This window comes from Sarcophilus harrisii, chromosome 4, assembly GCF_902635505.1.
Source record: "Sarcophilus harrisii chromosome 4, mSarHar1.11, whole genome shotgun sequence".
Taxonomy (NCBI): domain Eukaryota; kingdom Metazoa; phylum Chordata; class Mammalia; order Dasyuromorphia; family Dasyuridae; genus Sarcophilus; species Sarcophilus harrisii.
The window spans coordinates 116,881,857-116,903,360 of NC_045429.1; the positions used below are offsets into that span (position 1 = coordinate 116,881,857).

Genomic DNA, 21,504 nt, shown 5'->3' on the forward strand with positions numbered 1-21,504 from the left:
AGAGAATTGTTGTGGAGTTTTTTTGGTTAGAAGGATAATATACATAGCATTAACCTCAAGGAAAAGAGGACATCGAATGACAGAGGAAAGGAAAGAACCTGGAAATGGCAATGGGTAGCAAGGAGTATTACAACTCTCCAGTTTCAATCAGTGAGTAGAAGAGAATAAGTAAAGATGCAGCCAATACTTGGAAGGATGGCCAGAGAAACTGTACCATCAAGAAGTCAGGTTTCCTTCTAAGAGTTGTAGATGGAAAGACTGGGAAAGAAATAGATTTACAAGTATAATCATTTATTATCCTATACTAATAGGCAATCTTCTATAGTTATCAATTTATAAAAATAATGCTAGTTCTAGGCCATTAAGGTTAACTTCTTGAATATGAATAAACTTTCCTGTCACAACTGCTTTTCACTTTAGCTCTCCTTTCTACCCTTCTCCAACTATACTCTCAGAACTTATCATAACATTTCAAGGAAATCAGAAGTAGCTCCTCATTAGGAAAAGGCAATTTGTCCCTGAAGTAAAACTGTCAGATATACTCATGAGAATTTAGAGATTTCTAGAGGTTCTAATGAATTGAAATAGTATGGTAAAGCTTTGTTGAAGTAATTGGCTTGATCTAAAGCTTAAAGTATTTTGGTACCTTTAAGAGAAATGGGGAGCACTTTCTAGATGAAAAAGTGATCACTTTCTAGGAGGAAGATAGCAGGAAAAAAGTTACAGAAGACAGAATAACAAAACAAATTTGTCAATTTTCAAATGATCTATATTGTAAATACAGAGTGCTACCTCCACTGTATGTCCCAACATAAACATCAGAGAAGTGTAACTTTGAAGAATGCCTTCTGTTATATAGCTATGAAACTACTGAATTATCAACTTAACTTTCATATTCAAATATTATGCTTTCCTTTTACCCCCTTCTCTACAGCCTTCTTTCATGCCAACAGAGGGTTAAGGATGGAATTTGGATCATGTTTTTCCATAAAAAAGAATGTCATAAGTAAATTTTTTAAAAAGTCATAAATATAAAAAATTATTGCTTAGGTACATTTGAAATATTTCAGGAACATTATGGGATAATATGCCTTTTGGGGGATAGCCTGGGAATTTCACCACCATGCATAATATTTATTTCTATAGGAAAGCTAGAGTTCCAGATCATGAAAATACAACTGAGTTTCTGAAGGCACAATCTATAAGGTGAACATTGCCTATATCAAAGTATTCATTCCTGTTCAGTCCCAGTGACATAATTTCTAGTCCCCTGACTATACTTGAGAAACATGTGATATTGCCTTTTAGTCAGCTCCTTAACACTTAACATCATCTGTTGGAAGGTGTTGGAATCCAACCATTTTGCTTTCCCCCTGTTCATTTCTATATCTAAAGACTACTTTGGGATTCAATTTTTTTTTTTTTTTAAATAAAAACCACTAATCAGGCAGACAAAAATTTCTTTTTCCATAGTTTTTCTATAATAGGTATTATAGACATCTCCTTATAGTATTCTTTAACCACTAATATTAGTAAACCTTAATCAATATCCATGGGATGCAAGTAAAGTGACAGCAAATGTATAATAACTGAAAGAATTAATTAGAAATTATCTAAGACAATCTTCAAAGTATCCACATCAGCATATTCACTACACACTTAAAAATTATGTACTGCTGACCCAGAATGGATTATTTTTGAAGATTGTGAGAAGATAAAGATTTAAATAGTCTATCCATTTTTTTTTTTCAAATAATGGAGTGAATTTTATTGTAAAATCTATGTATTCTCACACACAAAAAAATTACTAAAAGCTAATTTACTTTGGATATAGTCTTTAAGATAGATTAACATAAAAGATCCTGGAATACAGATTCTCACTGACAATCAATAGTTTTATTGCTAGAATATTATTTCCACTAATCAATTAAGCTCCTTGCAACACTTTGCCAAATGCAGGATCTTTCTTCTACCACTGGATCATTTCCCACAACAAAAGATTTCAATCCCCTTCAAACATCCAAAATGTGTTTCCCCTTTCTTTATGTTGCCAAACTATTTTATGCTACTTTTCCAATAGATTCCACTTAATACATGATTCAATTAAGAAACTATTTAACTTATTGCTTGTTATGTGCTCAAAAGTTTAATAGCCAATAAGGTGGAAGAGAAATGAGGGTTGTACAAAAACATAATATTACATAGATTTCCCCTATAGAAATATAACTAGCTAAAAAAAACAAAAACAAAAACAAAAAAAAAACCTTACAAACATGGCAATGGTTAGGGAATTAAACATAAAATAAAATGAAGAGTAAATTATAGGGTACAGAAGGAGTCTCAAAATGCCAGTCATTTATTCTATAAGTGAATCTTAAAGTATTAAATGATTGATCTCTAAGCAAGCCATTGTTATACATTTCATCTGTTAAAATAATTATCTGAGTGAAAAAGAAGACTGCTATCTTATTGCAATTGTTTTTTCATTTCAGCATTCTTTCCCACCCTTCTCCAAGTATACTTTGAGGTCTATCATAACATTTCAGAGAAATCAGGAAATCAACTCCTCATCAGAAAAAGGTTGGTGATCCTTATGGTAAAATTGGCAAATACTCATAAGAATTTGGAAGAAAGGAGACCGGTGAATTGGAAGCTTTGTAGAAGAAACTGGACTTGGTTCAGGCCTTTAAGTATGTTGATACTTTTAAGAGAAATGAAGGGTACTTTTTAAAAGGAAAAGGAATCACTTTCTTTCTAAGTGCAAGAGAATGAAAAAAAGAGGGCAGAACTGTAAGGCAAATGTGTACAGGGAACAATGAAAAGGCCAGTAGGAGCAGAACAGAAAGTACATGTGAAAGATAAAATAGGTTAAGTTGTAGGATGATTATTCTGGGTCTTAAAAGGACTTGATAAGGAGCTGACAGATATAATAGGATGTAATATAAGTCCCAGTTCAGGAGAGAAAAAAGCCAAACAACTTTAGTGTACTACTTCAGTAGTTGCCAGAAAGATTGCAACTTGTATTAATCAAGGCAACTGAGATTAAGTGACTTGTCCAAGGTCAGAAAGCTAGTAAGTGCCTGAGACTGGATTTATACTCACCTTAATGGTCTAATGGGCCAATCCCCCAATTATGGTTTGAAGAATAACAGAAACACAAAATATGGATATCTATATATGCAAAAACCAAGATTTAATGTATTTTCTCAGGGCAAAAGTAATATCACATAGTGTTAAAAGCTGAAAATATTTTTTAAAGGAAACCAACCGAGAATAAGAGCTTCTTTATTTCCTATATTATGAACTGCTAATTTTCCACTTCTACAAAGATGGATGGCTCAACAGAGTATTAATAGGAAATATAAAAACATTCAACCTATTATCCCCAAAACTAGGGAAAGTCTATGAGTTAAAACAAAAAGGTATTCATCTTCAAAATCATCAAAATTAGCTCGAGTTAAATGCTAGTCCCTTTCAAATCTAAATTATGTGATATCAAATCAGTAAAAAAAAAAAAAATTATACTTTCACAGAATCATTAGACTGAAAAAGTATCCAAAATTAACTATACTTATTTGTTAGCATAGAAAGCTTCTATATAGGGGACATATGTAGCAAGTAATCTAATTATAAGAAAGAAAAAGTCGATAGTAAAGCATTTTTAAATACAAAAAAGAAAACAGAAACAAATTCAGGAGACACAAAAAATAGAGCAACTGTTACTGTTGTATAAATTGAATATATACTTTTTAAAACAATGTAACAAGTTCCATTTCATTAAAAAAATCTTTTTTTGTTCTTTGTATACTGAACAATAAGAAAAAGGAAAAAAAATTTAAAACCCAGGCACATTAAAAAAAAAAAAAAAGAGCCTATGCAAACCAATATTAGATTGTCATCTTAGAGAAGGGTGAGGGGAGGGAGAAAAAATGGAAATTAAAATTTTATAAAAGTAAATGTCAAACTAATAATTTTTTTAAAAAGCAGTAAAAAAAAAATAGTAAAAAGCCTATACAACTTCTTTCAGTAAGGCTTATTTTATTTATCTATGTACTTATTTATTTATTTATTCATTTATTTTTGCTGAGGCAATTGGGGTTAAGTGACTTGCCCAGGGTCACACAGCTAGGAAGTGTTAAGTGCCTGAGGCCAGATTTAAATTTAGGTCCTTCTGACTACAGGGCTGGTGCTCTAATCCACTGCGCCACCTAGCTGCCCCAAGAATATTTATTTTCAATGAGAAATGCTTCAAGAGATATGTGATTTCATCCACGTGAGTTCTCTCTCTAGTGGTACTTACAGCAGCTCATCCCTACACCTCATCTCCTGTGATATTTTTCCATGTTTCTTTCTCAGTTCTCCAGAAAAAAGTCTACTTAATATCCTGGGTTGTTTTTTCTAGATTTTTAAGCAGTTCATGCATTCCAGTGCAGCATACAGGTTATTAGATAATTCTTGCTCTGACCAGCTTACTTTTTCTAAACAAACATTTCTCTGATGATTTTTATGGGGCTTTTCCCATACAATTAGTTTTAGGTAGTATGGTTGCATTTTACTAACCCTCCTTTCCCTTCCCCCCCCCATCATTCAATGCTTCATTACCCTTTGGATGACCTACAACTTTAATTCTTCAAAGCCTGGCAATTCCATGATTTGTAGTCTCACAGAATCACTGTGAAAATATTAAGTCTTAAAAAGATGGATTTTCCTTTCAGAAGAAAAGGTCAAGGCAATCAAACCCATTCTCTCTCTACTACTGAGTTCTGTCCCAAGCTATTGACAATCCCCACATTTATTGGTTATCCACCCAACTGAATATTATAGTCCACAATAGGCGCTTATCTCTTAAATTTTCACAACTGCTTCATACGAAATGCTAAAGTCCCTTTTAATTCTGATATTCTTGAGTTAGACAAATCTCTTAAAAAACTAGAGATTTCAAGAGTAATGTTCAATGTTCTGTGGCTTGACACAATCAGTAACATGCTATCTTCAAACAGAAGATCTAGGAGATCTTATCATCTAGAGGGAATCTAATTCCTTTTCATTAGTTTTTTTTATCTTAGCCACTCTCCACACCATCACTGGCAACTGCATACTGCTCAATTCTCACCTCATATGTATATTCAGAAGGACAAAGTTATCTGTTGTACATTACAAAAAAATTATATATAATTTTAACATTTGCATTAAAGATGTTGGAAAAGAGCCTGTGAAGTATTATTTTGCTCTACAAAATCAAATGCCTTTTTTCAGTCAGCAAAAAAATAAGAATAGGATCTTTAATTTGCTGTACCTTCTAATTAAATTGAGTGATTACAAAGATGTGGCCTGATTCATATATCATTAACAAAAATTTATCAAGAATATTCTCAATGAATGTGAAAATCATTCTTAGATTATAGGGATGGAAGTTGCCAGACAAGTTAGTAATTATTTTGACAATCAATTTTTTTCAACAATATTAAAGTCTGAGATTTCTCCAAGCATTTGGTAACTTCTCTTCTTCCAGATATCTTAGGAATCAGTTCCTCAGTGTCCTAAAAATCATGTCCTTTCTAGTTTGGACTGCCATTGTATGTACATGCTCTAGTCAAGCTGTTCTTAGCATGTTTTTTTTTTCCTTTTCTTTTTTCTTTATTGAAATTTCAGCTTCCTCATGTAGTACATCAAGGATTATGTTGATGTTTAAAGTGGTAGATCCAGTCACTGATAAAGAGAATAATTTAATATAGTAAACTTGAAAAACCTTCCATTTTCTATTTGTTGCCTTCCTTCTAGTTTCATGCTTAAAAGCTTTTGGGAGTTCTTAGTTTAGTTAAATGGGTCTCTTGCCAAACTTTCTGTAAATTTATTTTTCCTTCTTACATAATTTCCTACCCAGCTAATCTCTTGGATTTCATGATCCTCAGAAACTTCTCATTTTGCAAGATAAATCAACTCTGCAATTTACAACTCCAGAGACATTTCCGATCCTAGCTACAAAACTTCATTATGCTTTGGGCTAAATATTCTTCTTCCTCAAACCCAGTCCCCAACTAATTTTTCAGCTTCTTCAAACTCTATAAAGGCAAAGACTATTTTATGTCTTTCTCTGTCTACTCAGTGCTTAGCACAATGCCTGGCACACAGAAGATATTTAATAAATGTTTATTAACTATTATTGTTGACAATTTTGTTTTATGAGCCAATACTGATCATTATCTACCATTCTTGGTACTTCTCAAATCTATATTCTAAATTAGTGTTGCCCTTGGCTGCTGTACCTATCTGCCAAGAATATCAAAATTTGCTAGCTGAGTTGGTTTCTTCTATGTTTGATATCCATGTATTAATAACTTATTTAAATGGGTCAGTTTAAAACAATATGCCATATCTTTTCATTTTTATTTGCATTTCAAATTTTATACTGGTTAAAAATCAATGGGTGACCATCCCTTACTGGGAAATGACTCCCACATTGGTAACAAGATATTTCTTGTAAAGATATCAATTTTAATTTTTGTAAAATTTTATTTTTGTCATTTAGTGCTCTCCTTATCCAGTGACTCTTAAAAGCATTCATATATAGGCATGAAATTTCTATATAATTTATAAATTTTCAACCTCTTTAACTTTTTACTCCTAAAATATATTTTCCTACTTCTTCCCTCCTCCATGCTTACTTACACTTCTATATTTAAGTCAAAAATGAATTAAAGCATGTGTCAAGGACAGTGATTTTGCAGATTGATTTTGCATACATAGAAACTCTTTACACTGCTATATATGGACCCCATAACTTAATGAATAAGTCTTAGAAAATTATTCAAGTTCTTGGTATAGAAGCATGACTCCTAATTATCAGCAAAATGGCCAATAGTATGCATGTTTTCAAAAACAGTCAATATGTTAATTTATTTTGACTGGTTATACTTACTTATTTTAAAAAGAGATGTTTATTGTGAGGGGTGGGGTAATCATTAAGAGCAGCTTTTTTTTTTTTTTTAAGTTTGCTATGTATATTTTAATACTATTATTTATGTTTGGCTAAACAGCTAACTCAGCATGTTTTATATTTTATATCAATTATTGCTTATCTAAGATTTGCAGCTTTAAGAATCTTTTGTCAGTATACAACCTGCTTACAACACTTAGTTATCCAAAATAAAAGAACAATGAGACACATAAGCTAAAACCAACTGAGTCTTCAAAATGTTTAAAAATTGGACTTGTGTCAGTTGCATTTGTAAAACAAACAGAGCATATTTTTATACCAACTTTTATTTTCTCATTGATTTCCAATAGCATTTTGCAGACACTCACAAAGTTTCTGGAGGCTCAGAGAGATTTGTGTGTGCTCCAGTTAGATATTAAGTGGCAAATTGAAATTTAGTTTTCCTGATTCCATGTCCAACACTAAACACATTACACCAAGCTGCTTCTCATTAAAAACATCTAGTGACTTAATATAAAAAAAACTCTCTCTACTAATTTCTCTACTAATCTTTAGCCACAGATATTGGCACATAAGTTACAATCTCATTAGGACTGTTTATTATGAGCACTACAATAGCAAGTGACCAAGTGATCCCTGAAATAATATTGTTGTCTTAAAATACACAATAAAATATTCTACAAGGAAAACCTGTGAGACAGCCTTCCACTTAGATGCAACTTTTATCTTCTGATTTATAAGAAGAATGTCAAGGTTGATATGATTTTAAGTCCTTTAATTTAAACATGCCTATTTGCTGGTCATAAGCCAAGCATCTCAGCAACAGTTTAATTAATGTTTGTAGAAGGGCTAAAAATTATGATTCGTAGCTATTTTCTTGCCCCTATTCACTGAAGAAGCACTGAGGGATGCACTGAAAAGAGTCATTTTGTATTTTTTTCCACATAATCAAAACCAAAAAGTTCATCATTAATGACAAGCCTGCTGGTAATGAACCTTTTCTTTACTTACCAAAACCAGTAGTCCTTGGGACAGCTAGGTGACACAGTGGATAGTGCACTAAGTCTGCATTCAGGAAAACTCATTCTTCCTGAGTCCTAATCTGGCCTCTGACACTAGCTGTGTAATTCTGGTTAAGTCATTTAACCCTGTTTGCCTCAATTCCTCATCAGTAAAATGAGATGGAGATGAAAACGGCCAATCACTCCAATATCTTTGCCAAGAAAACCCTAAAAGTAACCATAAAGAGTTGGACACAACTAAACAACAAAAATTAGTCCTCAAACAGTGTGGCAAGCAATATAATTGAAACTTTCTCTAACACATAGATCCGATAGAATTTATTTTCCATTGACATATAACCTTTGAGAATCCAAGGTCAGCTCTCTACCACAATGAATAGATTAAAGCTGGGCTTTCTTGAATAATAAAAATAAAAAATAGTAATACTATCTGACAACTGTATAGAACTTTACAATAGATTACGAGGTGCATTAACTCACATTATTTCATAATAAGAAAGGAAATGTCCCATAATTTCCTAATATTGCCTTTTAATGTTTTTTTCAAATAAGCTTTTTCCGTAAGAAAAAAGCAATAATGTTCTATATGAATATATTTATGTTAGCCTTTGAGTTATTTCTTTTAGGAAAAAGAATTTTCTCACTGATTAAAGACAAGACTAAAAATTTATTAAGTGACTACTTAATAGGACAGTCACTATACTAAGTGTTGAGGACAGAAAGGAAAAAAAAACCCAAATGTAAATATCATTAAAAAAAATAGGTGAATTGTTGGTGTAGTTATGAATCAATGCAACCATTTTAAAAAGCAATTTGAAATTATGCAAATAAACTGCATAGAATGTCCAAGCCTTTGATCTAGCGATTCTACTGGGTGAATGTTGGAGACTATCTTTGCATGTTTTGGGGAAAAAAAAGTACCCATGTTTATACTTACATAAATTACATAAATATTTATAACAGCACTTTTTATTGTAGTAAAAAATTAAAAACAAAGTAGATGTCAATCAATTGGGGAATGACTAAAAAAACTGCAATACATGAATGTAATGGAATATATTACTGAAGTATAAGAAATGATGAAGATAATGAATTTGGAAACACATAGAAAGATCTTCATGAACTGATAAAGAATAAAGTAAGCAGTTATAAAAACAACATACTCCACCAGTCAATAAGTGTAGTACATTGCACATATTTTCAGTCTTCTTCAGTATTGTATTCAATATTGTTGCTCTTTCTCTCTTTAAAAAATATTTGTCATATGGGATGGCTCTCTAGTAAAGAAATGAAAGAAGATAATGGAAGATACTGCTATTGTTTAAAAAAATAGGATGTGAGTTAAAATTTTTATTAAAGAAAAAAGAAAAATGGCTAAAATTAAAGCAATTTTGCTACCTAAATTCTTCTTACCCTAACAAAATAATTCTATAATTTCTCCTCCTAATAATTTTAATATTTAACAATACTCTTTGTCAAAAACTAATCTTATTTTGCTTCTTTCTCAATAAAGAGTTTGTAAAAATCAGAATATGGCACAGAATGTCTAAAGTTTTGGTCCCACACTTAGATAAATGTATGAGATGAATGTGGATGGATGCTGCCTGTATCAGAGCTGACTGGAGCCCTTCCATGCTGTAACAGCAATCTGTGTGATCAACTATTTTCTTACCTAAAATTCATGGATCCACTTGAAGCACTGGAGACCTTTATCTCATTTTTTAAATTTTTCAAGATTTTTGGATGTAACACTACAGATCTTCATAAGGGATCTCATTCTTACTATATGATTATCCTACTTCCTTTTGCTATCATAAAACTCTTTATGGTATTTTAGGTCTCTTTTTCTAAAATACTAACTTAAAAGAAAAAATAGATAAAAATCAATACAAAGAAACAAATGGAAAAACATATAAGCCTAACAATTAGACAATTCATTAAAAACAGAAAGAGACAGACTAGATGAGAAACAAAACCCAAGCATCTGGTCAATATAAGAATCACATTTTTTTTTTTTTTTTTGCTTTTTTTGCTGAGGCAATTGGGGTCCAAGTGACTTGTCCAGGGTCATACAGCTACGTAGTACCTGAGGCCAGATTTGAACTCAAGTCCTCTTGATTTCAGAGCTGTTGCTCTATCTACTACAGCAACTAGCTGCCCCATAAGAATCACATTTTAAAAGATACTCTAAATTTAACTAGTTGTATGACCCTGGACAACACCTGCAAAGTAGCAGAATTTGTCAGGCATTAGTTTGTCTCAGCATCTAACACCATACCTACAATAAACTCCTAATCAAATAGTATTTCTTTTTTAAAAGATAAAGAGAAATTGATACTTTTCAGACCAATGTTTACAAATAGAATTCTTAACTGAATAAAAATAACCATGATCATAAATGATATTTTTTTTTAAAAAAAAAGGAAACTTCAACTGCACAAAATTAAAGTGATTTCACCCCAAATAAAAGTTTTTAAGAGAAGCTATCAAATGGAGGGGGAAAAAAATCTAAGTGATGTAAACTGTCAAATCCTGTTCTTATAGAATAATGTGAAATCAGAGTCTAATGTTAATTCATCCATACTACTTCTAATCTAGTTAGCATCTTTAAAGACATTCCTTCAACTTCAGCTTTCCCAGACAATCTTGTTTGGCATATCTTTAGAAAGGTTCAAGCCATTTTCCAATTGATAAATGGTCAAAGGATATGAACAGATAGTTTCAATTCCATCATCTGAAAATTATCTCCACTCATATGAAAGAGTGTTCCAAATCTCTTTTGATCAGAGAAATGAAAATTAAGACAAGTCTGAGATACCACTACACACCTGTCAGATTGGCTAAGATGACAGGGAAAAATAATGATGAATGTTGGAGGGGATACAGGAAAACTGGGACACTGATGCATTGTTGGTGGAGTTGTGAACGAATCCAACCATTCTGGAGAGCAATCTGGAATTATGCCCAAAAAGTTATCAAACTGTGCAAACCCTTTGATCCAGCAATGCTACTACTGGGTTTATACCCCAAAGAGATACTAAAGAAGGGAAAGGGACCTGTATGTGCCAAAATGTTTGTGGCAGCCTTGTTTGTAGTGGCTAGAAACTGGAAAATGAATGGATGCCCATCAATTGGAGAATGGTTGGGTAAATTGTGGTATATGAATGTTATGGAATATTATTGTTCTGTAAGAAATGACCAGCAAGATAAAATCAGAGAGGCTTGGCGAGACTTACATGAACTGATGCTAAGTGAAATGAGCAGAACCAGGAGATCATTATATACTTCAACAACGATACTATATGAGGATGTATTCTGATGGAAGTGAATTTCTTTGACAAAGAGAAGATCTAACTCTGTTTCAATTGATCAATGATGGACAGAAGCAGCTACACCCAAAGAAAGAACACTGAGAAATGAATGTAAACTATTTGCATTTTTGTTTTTCTTCCCGGGTTATTTCTACCTTCTGAATCCAATTCTCCCTGTGCAACAAAGAACTGTTCGGTTCTGCACACAGATATTGTATCTATATTGTGACATATTTAACATGTATAGGACTGCTTGCCATCTGGGGGGGGGGTGGAGAGAGGGAGGGGAAAAATCGGAACAGAAATGAGTGCAAGGGATAATGTTGTAAAAAATTACCCTGGCATATTGTATTAGAAACGCTAGCTATAGCAATAAGAGTTGAGAAAGAGATTAAAGGAATAAGAATAGGCAATGAGGAAGCCAAATTATCACTCTTTGCCGATGACATGATGGTATACTTAGAGAACCCCAGAGATTCTGCTAAAAAGTTATTAGAAATAATCCACAACTTTAGCAAAGTTGCTGGTTATAAAATAAACCCACATAAGTCATCAGCATTCTTATATATCACTAACAAAATCCAACAGTCAGAGTTACAAAGAGAAATTCCATTTAAAGTAACTACTGATAATATAAAATATTTAGGAATCTATCTGCCAAGGGAAAATCAGAAACTTTATGAGCAAAATTACAGACCACTTTTCACACAAATTAAGTCTGATCTAACCAATTGAAAATATTAAATGCTCTTGGATAGGGCTGAGCAAATATAATAAAGATGACAATATTACCTAAACTAATCTATTTATTTACGCTATACCAATCAGACTCACAAAAACTATTTTAATGACCTAGAAAAATAATAAAGTTCATATGGAAAACAAAAGGTCAAGAATTTCAAGGAATTAATGAAAAAAATCAAATGATGGTGGCTTAGCTGTACCAGATCTAAAATTATATTATAGAGCAGCAGTTACCAAAACTATTTGGTATTGGCTAAGGAATAGATTAGTTGATCAGTGGAATAGATTAGGTTCAAGGGATAAAACAGTCAACAAATATAGCAACCTAGTCTTTGACAAACCCAAAGACCCCAGCTTTTGGGATAAGAACTTACTGTTTGATAAAAATTGCTGGGAAGGGAGGAACGAAATTTTCCAACTCCCTCCAATTTCAGACCAATTCTAGTTTGTGGGTGGGTTAGCTTCATAGAGATTGTTGTTTTGTCTTTCATTCTTGAAGAGGATTATAACATCAGAGAGATGATGCCTTTTAGACTTTTTTTTTTTTTTTTTGATACTAGGTGAAAGAGGAGATTCTTTGCCTCAATTGCTACCTAGTCTTAATCCCTGAATAGGTGCCTTCTCGGTCAAATTGAGACCTGTGGAAGACCTTAGCTTAACAAGACCAAGATTTCCCATTCATACAGAGCCATCTTCAGCCATCCTGATCTCTATATCTGGCCACTAGACTCGGATGAATTTGGAGGGGAAAGTAAGGCAGGTGACCTTGCACAGTCCTTCTTCACTTAAATACAATCTGAAAATTTGACTATGCGATTTTTGGTTTAATTTACATATTTGGAACATTTAAAAAGTTGTTTGTTATTCTTATTTTCATTAGTTTGCTATAAATTTTAGTTTTCATACTTTTATCATAAATATATAATACTAATAATGGGGTTGAGATAGCAGTCCCTAGTTCAAAATAAACATGTGATAAATTCACAATGGCATTCTCTTTGCCAGAAGGGAAATTTATTTAGGAGAAGAGTTTACAGACAGAAATACGAGATAAAATAGATACACCAGGAGCGGCAAATATGAAATAGAGGTGGGAGAGCTTATAGTTAGCAAGGAAAAAGAAAAGTTCCCCTGGGGAACTCCCAATTAACCAGGAGAAAGTAAGTACTCCTTGAGGTGGGAGATAGCCATTGTTAGCTAGAATAAAGGGAAAGAAGCCATTAAAGGGAAGGCATCAGAAGGGAGAAAAAGTACCTCATAGTTGGCTTAGTCTAGAAGAGAATTTAGCAAAGATCTTCATCTTAAGTAGATCTTTTATGGGGAAAATATTGCCTTGGGGGTTTCTCAGTTCTCCCTCTCTAGAGGGAGGGTCAGAGAGCTCGAAGGTCTGTACCTGGTGAACCTTTCTTTCCTTTTTTTTTTTTTTTTAAATAACTTTTTATTGGCAGAACCCATGCCAGGGTAATTTTTTTTTTTTTTATTTAATAGCCTTTTATTTACAGGATATATACTTTTAAAACTACTGGTATTTGTTTAAGGAACAAAATGCTATTAATAATTGGGCAGAACTCATTATCTCTGAAGTAGGAAAATATGTCCCTTTCTTAATAATTGAGGACATAAAGTAATAAAGACATACTACTACAAAAACAGAATATGGATTTAAAAGTATTGGAAACAATACATCATGTATAACTCAATATAGTGGGTGCTCAAGTCAATAGTTATTCTACTATTATATAGAAACATCATATGCTTATAAAAATTATCACTTACTTGGGACAAATAATCTATACTAAATAGTAGATCGTGCCTATTTTACTATTTGCATAGTAGGTAAAAGAGGGTGCAGGTAAAAAAGAAATGAAAATGGTTTTTAAAACTTAAGTTAGAAAAAATACTCATTTACAAATAGTCTTTGAAATTGTTATTTCAAGTCAATCAATCAATAAACATTTATTAAGTGACTTCTACAAGCCAAGCACATGCTAAAAGCACAAATGTTAAAAGAAAAAAGTAAAAGACAGTCCTTGATCTCAAAAGTTCACAGTTTAATATGGGAGATATCATGTAAAAAGTTACATATGCTTTTAAAGGAGGATAAATTGGAAGTAATCAATAAAGAGAAGGTACTAGAATTAAGGAGATTTGGAAAAGGGCTGAAGGAAGCTAGGAGGCAGAAATGAGGAAGGAGAACATTCTAAGTATGAAGGATAATTAATGAATATTTCTGCAAAATAAAGAGAATCACTGTGAGGGGTGGAGAGGAGAGTTAAGGTATAAGAAGACTTCAAAGTGGGGAGTGGGAGTTGATCACCAAATAAAATTTTATATTTGATACTAGAAGTGAAAGGGAGCCAGTCACTGGAGTTATATCGAGTATGGTGGGTGATATGTTCAGACCTACAACTTAAGAAAGATCACTTTGACAGTTATATGGAGATTAGCAGAGTAGAATGAGGAGAGACTTGTGGCAGGGAGACACAGAAGGAGCATACTGCAAAACAGATTAGGAGGAGGTAATGAGGACCTGTACCAGGGTGGCAGTATCAAAGGAGATAAGGGGGCATATTTAAGAAATATTATGAAGGGGAAATTAATAGTCCTTAACAACAGAATAAAGATTTCACTGAGACTGCAAACTTGGAGAAATGAGAGAATCATGGTACCCTTGACATGACAGGGAAGTTGGAAAAGGGTGAGGGTTTGGGGGAAAAAATAAGGAGTTAATTTGAAGGGGTGTTGAATTTTAAGATGTCTATGGGATATCAAGTTCAAGATGTCCATCAGGCAGTAGGAGATGTGATACTGTTAAGTTAGGGAAAAAGTAAAAACTAGATAAATACATGTGAGAATCTTTAGCACAGTGATCAACAAATCTATAGGATCTGAAGTTTTCACCAAGTGAAATAGAATAGCAGGAAAAGAAAAGAGGACTTAGGTAGGGCTGATGTGACCTGGATGAAGATCCAGGATAGAAGACTAGATGAGTGGTCAAATAGGTAAGAAGAAAATCAGGGGAAAGCAATGTCCTAAATCAATTATTCAATTCTGAAAAGCCTCTTATTGAAAATAATCAAAACAACCATAAAATCTAAGTTCTAAAACCTAAGTTCTTATAAATGTAGAGTGCATGTCAGACAAGGAGAACTTTACATGATGACCTGAAAATGAATTTTCAGTCTGTAAACCGACCCAGTTATCCTCCCCATCAACTTGACTCCTTATGGTTTCACCTCTATGATTTGAAATGTACTAGGAACAATTTATTTCTGCATGTTAACAGTTCCCTCGGTAAATGTAAGCTCTTTTCCTTTCAATTTCAAAGATTTAGACAATTTTCTTTTAAATTAGTTTCCAGTTATTGAGCTTTTTATTACTTATGATGGCATAGGTATTTTTAAAAAGTAATTATACCATACTACAAGACAAAAATTTTTGTAATTGGAAACAGAACATAATTAAAGTAAAGCATACTCTCTTCTTTAAGAAACACCAAGAATTCTGGTAATCATTGCTACTTTTGAAAAGTAGACTTGAAATTGCTGAAATTGCTTGAAATTACCAATATATTATAACACTATCTTAAACCTGCCCTAACCCTGTTAATAAGTCTTTAGAATTTAATATCATGTTCAGGTGGATGCTAATAAGGATAATAAACCATCCCACCTGGGGCAAATTTGCTTTCCCAGGACAAGGTACAAATTACTGGCAGATATAAGACTATCCACTTGAAAATCCTGCTTGGAAAGGTCAGCTGCCTTGTAGATGAGAAGCAAATTCACTTCAGGATGAAATCTTCAAACAGTTTTATGCGTTTCTGGCATGTGAAGTTGAGAAAGAAGGACTTTCCAACGGATGGAGATGGAGCCTCATCAGGGAGAGGACTGATGACAGCTGGCGCTGATTTGGGAGGATGCAAACAAGGAGGAGAAAGGAAGGGGACACCCTGAATTTCGTTGGGGCGGGGGGCTCTCGGGTGCAGGAAAGGGGAAGGGAGGGTGAGAGGGGAGGGTGAGGAAGACGCAAGGACGGAAGCCACCTCTCCCCTACTCATGGCATGCTCTCCCTCCCAGCTTCCTTTAAGTCTCAGCTGGGACCCATTTCCACAAGAGGCCTTTCCTTCCCCATGAGATTACCTCCCGTCTGCCCTGACTCTCTCTTGTTTGGACACAGTTGTTTGTATGCAGTCTCCTTGATAAAAGAAGATTTTTCTTCTTTCTTCTTCCCTCCCCCCCCCGTATACATAAGGCGCTTAATAACTGTTTACTGCTTCGCTGACGCTACGAGACCGGCTTCCTTCGGGACGGGCCCAGGAGGGGCGCCGGATGGAGGGGGAGGAGGGGGAGACAGGGGCTTGCGACCCCGCCTGGCTGGGGTGAGCAATGGAAGGACTCACCATCGTCCCTCCGGACGGCGCCGCCGCTGGGGGTCTCGTCCCGCAGGTGCGGGAAGAGGAAGTCCCGGGCGGCCTGCAGGTCCTGGAAGTAGCAGAACTGGAGCAGGGAGCAGGCCATGGCTCTTCAGGAGGCCGCGCTCGGGCTGCGCCTCACCTCACCGCACCACACCGCACCCCCACCCTGCCAGCGAGCTTCCCGGCCCCCCGTAGCCGCCGCCGCCGCCGCCCAGGAGTCCAGCTGGGACCGTCAACCAAATAGGCAGAGGAGGAAACGAAAGCGGAAGCTGTCAGCGCTCCCCCTCCTCCCGCCCACCTTGGGCCCGAGCCAGCAGCGCGCATGCGCCCTTAGGCTCCAGCCGGAGCTTGGGGAAGAGCACTGACTCGCTTTAGTCAAGTGACTCGCTGGCGCAGGGAGCGCGCGCGCGCGCCCTGTCTCCTTCCCCGCCTCAGGTTAAAGGCTGGGGCGACTTTCAGCGGAGGTATTTTCTCAGCTGTAGTATTTCTAGTTTGCGTCATTCGTTCTTTCATTCATTGAAGAAATGCAATGGTGTTAAATTTTTAGAGACCTCAGGCCTCAAGTTCTGCCTCTGACGCAAAAACTGTACCTCCTATTTGTAAATCCTCCCCCCAGCCCCCAAACAATTACCTGGCAGTTTTTCATTGCAGTCTCGTAGACTTCGGGTTCGTCCCATAAGTCTTCGGGACCCTAGGTGGGGCTTTCTTGGCAGAGATACTGGGAGTGGTTTGCCGTTTTCTTCTCCATCTCTTTTACTCAGGAAAGGGGTGAAGTGACGTGCCCAAGGTCACAGAGCTAGATAAGTAACTGAGGCTGCGTTTGAGGAAGATGAGTCTGCTTGACTCTAGATAACGGCACTGTATCCACTGGACCGCCTGTCCCTCATTATTGGCAATGTACCTTCTTTTTTTTTTTTTTATTATTAAATAACTTTTTATTGACAGAACCCATGCCAGGGTAGTTTTTTTACAACATTATCCCTTGCACTCACTTCTGTTCTGATTTTTTTCCCTCTCTCCCTCCACGCCCTCCCCTAGATGGCAAGTAGTCCTATACATGTTAGATAGGTTACAGTGTATCCTAGATATAATATATGTGTGCAGAACCGAACAGTTCTCTTGTTGCACAGGGAGAATTGGATTTAGAAGGTATAAATAACCCGGGAAGAAGAGCAAAAATGCAAACAGTTTGCATTCATTTCCTAGTGTTCTTTCTTTGGGTGTAGCTGCTTCTGTCCATCCTTGATCAATTGAAACTGAGTTAGATCTTCTCTTTGTGGAAGAAATCCACTTCCATCAGAATACATCCTATACAGTATCGCTGTTGAAGTATATAATGATCTCCTGGTTCTGCTCATTTCACTCAGCATCAGTTCATGTAAGTCTCTCCAGTCCTCTCTGTATTCACCCTGCTGGTCATTTCTTACAGAACAATAATATTCCATAACATTCATATACCACAATTTACCCAGCCATTCTCCAATTGATGGGCATCCATTCACAATGTACCTTCTTTAGTATCACCTAACCGCCTCAAAAATTACATTGTATTTACGTGTAGTTTTTATTTCCTTCCTATGTATATGAAGGTCCTCCTCAAAAGAATACAAGTTTCTTTTTTATCTTCACAGCTTCTGATACATAGTATTCCATAAAGTTTGCTAAATTCTTGTTGAATCAATGTATGGCTATGGCCATATCTAAATATTCATTACTGAACAGGAAAGTTATCTGAATATTAAGTTTTTAGTTTATTTACTCCACCTTATAACTGCTTCCAGCTTCACAAAACATAATCTTTCCCCTAAAATCCTCTTTTCTTCCTGATTTTCCTGTTTCGATTAAGAGTATCACCCATTATCATAACTTTAACTCTTCTCTCCCTCATCTTTTATTCCGTCTATTCTAAAATTCAGTTAATTCCATCTGTAGGAGGGAGGGGATTGAGGGTGTTTTGCACATGTAGTGAGTATCAAAATGTGACTTTTAGGAAGACATGAATATATATATGATCTCCTCTATCCACCCTTGTCCAAGGGAGACTTTGATTCCTGTCTAGTGGGACAAATTGATCTGGGCAAATTGGCAATTTGCCAGTTCATTTAGGTATCAGAGTTCCTAAGAAAAGAAAATTACTTTTTCATCTGAATTTTTTTTTTTTTTTATGTAAAACGTACAAGCTACTCTCTAGCTCCCCCAGATCACTGGGCAAATAAAAATGTCCTAAGGACTCATTTACCCTGAGAGTGATCCCAAATTTATGACTTAATGCAAATTTATTATCATTATTTATAAATGCTACAAAGTTTTTGAACACCTCATACCTGAAAACTATTGAAATTTCTTGCTAGGATAATTAGGATCTGTGGATTTAACTGCACTTGGTTAAAGCTAGAGACCCTTGTTATAACCTGAAATGCTCATATCTATTGTGTGGTTAGGTAGCCAGTGAATTTCATTATGACATTGGCCCCATTTCAGTGGTGTAGTTAGTACTGACGTCCTACAGTAACTGCTGAAAATGATTACTCATGAATGTTTTAAAGGACTTTAGAAATTGTGTGGGCAAAATGCAGCATATTCATGAACTGAGTTGAATTGAAAGTGTTAAAGCCACAAAGGAAAGTTTGGGTGTTTATTTGAAGAGTTCCCATAGTTTTGCCTAAAATGTCTAAATATAGTAATGGTCCATTTTGAGATACATCATGGAAAGCTCCTATAAAGAAGCAAATGCTATTTAGAAGACTATAGAACATTAAGTTATTATTAGCTACTAACTTTGGATGATATTCACTTATCTTGAATGAGGTTGGAGAGAGAATAAGATAATGGACAAAAAGGAAAATGTATTTTTTCAAAAAGGGTTATTAGACTGGGGATCAGTAGACCTGGACTATAGTGCCATTATCTGCAAATTTATTATTTGTTACTTACCTTCTAAGAGCTTCATTTATTTGTAATAAAATGAAAAAGTAAAATAGATCTCTTCTAGGTTGCTTTCAAATCAAAATAGAATTTGGTTTGGAATGATCAATCAATTTAACTATGTGCCAAACACTGAGAATAAAAAAGACAAAGATAATAATCTCTTGCCCTCAAGGAGCTTATAATCTAATAAGAGAAAGAATGCATAAATATATAAGAATATATAAAAATAAATCCAAATATATAAATATATGTAACCACATATACTTTATACATATAAGATGTTTTATATATAATATATATGTAGTTATATATTTTCTATGTTTTTATATATGACATTTCCATACATGTGTTTTTGTTACCTTCCATGCTTATGATTTACCTGCTGTGGGAAAATTTGCAGTATGAAAACTCACTTCATGGATTAACAATTTGTTTGTATTTTGAAAGTATAGATCAGATGTTGTAAGGAAACTCAGAAGCTAACTAGTCCAAACTCTTTAATTTATAGATGAGGAAGTTAACTGAGATTCAAGAAAGTTAAGTGATTTGCTAAAGTCATACAAGGTAGATTTGAACCCAGGTCCTCTGATTCTAGAGTTATTTCTATTTCCATTGTACCACTCTGCCTGGCCTTAATAGACTTAGAGAGTTACTTAGAAAAAATGAGACATTAAATGACATTTCCCAATATTCCCCAAGCCAATAGGCTTGTCAGCAGAGGCTGATCTTGAATCAAGGTCATCCTTACTCAAAGACTGGCCTACTAGCCATTCTGCCTTACTTGCCTCTCACAATAAGTATATCAAATTTTCAAAAATGACATATTTATAAGATTTGATACTTACTGAGTATTCTGGTCAAGTTTTCCAAAAAAAAGGAAGATTAATTACTGATGTATCCTTCTTACTCAAATAAAAATATTTTCATCTTTGTTGCTTCATGTCCCCAGCTCAACAAGAGAGGGTAGTTAGCCTCACAGACCAACTGCTTGGAAGATTTTAATTGTGAAAATAAATCTTACTTGCACAATAATGCAAAAACACTCTTGTAAATGGCAAAGAACGGCTTGTTTTTCAAGGATTTGTGCCTCTTCTTCAAAAGAGTCTAGGCTCTGTTCCTCCTACCCCTGCTAATCACAATTCCTTCAAAGCTTAATTGATGATATCATGAGTTGCTGAGGGAGGAAAATTTCTAGTGATAAAGCATTTCTTCCCTTAGCTTGGTGGATTCTTGAATGACAGCATCATGCTGTATTTCCAGTGATTATGTAAACTTCTAAAGATACTAGCCTAGCTTTCATGAATCAAGTATACTACTTTCCTTTTGGTTTATTAAGCAAGTGTGTTGGACAGCAAAAAAAGATGTAAGAGAATTCTTTGATATAAAGTATATGTCCCAGCTCAATATTATTAAAAGATTTTTTGGGGAAAAGGTTTTGGTGAGATTTGGTATCTGAAAGATAGTTCAGACACTTTTTTTGTTTTAATTATTTTCCCCCTAATTACATGTAAAGACAATTTTTAAACTTTTTTTTTAATTTTGAGCTTTGAATTCTGTTCCCTCCTCCTTCCACTCTGAGAAAGTTAATAATCTGATAAAGGTTATACATATGTAATCATGTATAAGACATTTCCATATTAGTCATTTTGAGAAAGGAGAGATAGAGACATACACAAAGAGACAGAGAGTCAAAGAGACAGAGACAAAAACAAAGAGAGACAAAGACAGACAGACAGACAGAAAGAGAGACCAGACAGAGAGACAAAGAAAAAGAGACCAAGTCAGAGAGGAAAGGAGGGAAGGAGAAATAGTCAATGACATTAGCTAATTAATGATGCTGGCTGGTTGGAGAGCAGAGGACTGCCTGCAGGTATTTTATTCAAGCATCTTAATTTAAAACTAGCTATCCACACTCTGAAAAACAGTTAGATAACGCTGTGCAAATCTGACTTCAGACACTTAGTTCTGTGACCCTGTTTATCTCAGTTTCCTTGCTGGAGAAGGAAATGTCAAACCATTTCAATATCTTTGCCAACAAAACTCCAATGAAGAGTGAAACAGGACTGAACAAGAATAGCCCTAGACTTGGGATTTGTAGTACTGCAATAATAGCATGGGCTGTCAGCTGATTCTGGGATAAAGATT

General features: G+C 34.7%; 1 protein-coding gene across 2 annotated transcripts in view; it reads right to left on the bottom strand.

Moving 5' to 3' along the window:
- RAB3GAP2 (RAB3 GTPase activating non-catalytic protein subunit 2) overlaps positions 1 to 16,647 on the bottom strand; it is a 122,860-nt gene extending 106,213 nt beyond the window's left edge. Inside the window, exon 1 of one of the 2 annotated variants that reach the window (XM_031937392.1) lies at positions 16,417 to 16,534. In XM_031937392.1, coding sequence (XP_031793252.1) covers positions 16,417 to 16,534 — 118 coding nt within the window. Of the gene's footprint in view, positions 1 to 16,416 lie in introns of both variants that reach the window. The other variant, XM_012547889.3, reaches the window with a different exon arrangement.
- Between the last annotated feature and the right edge of the window lie 4,857 nt (positions 16,648 to 21,504).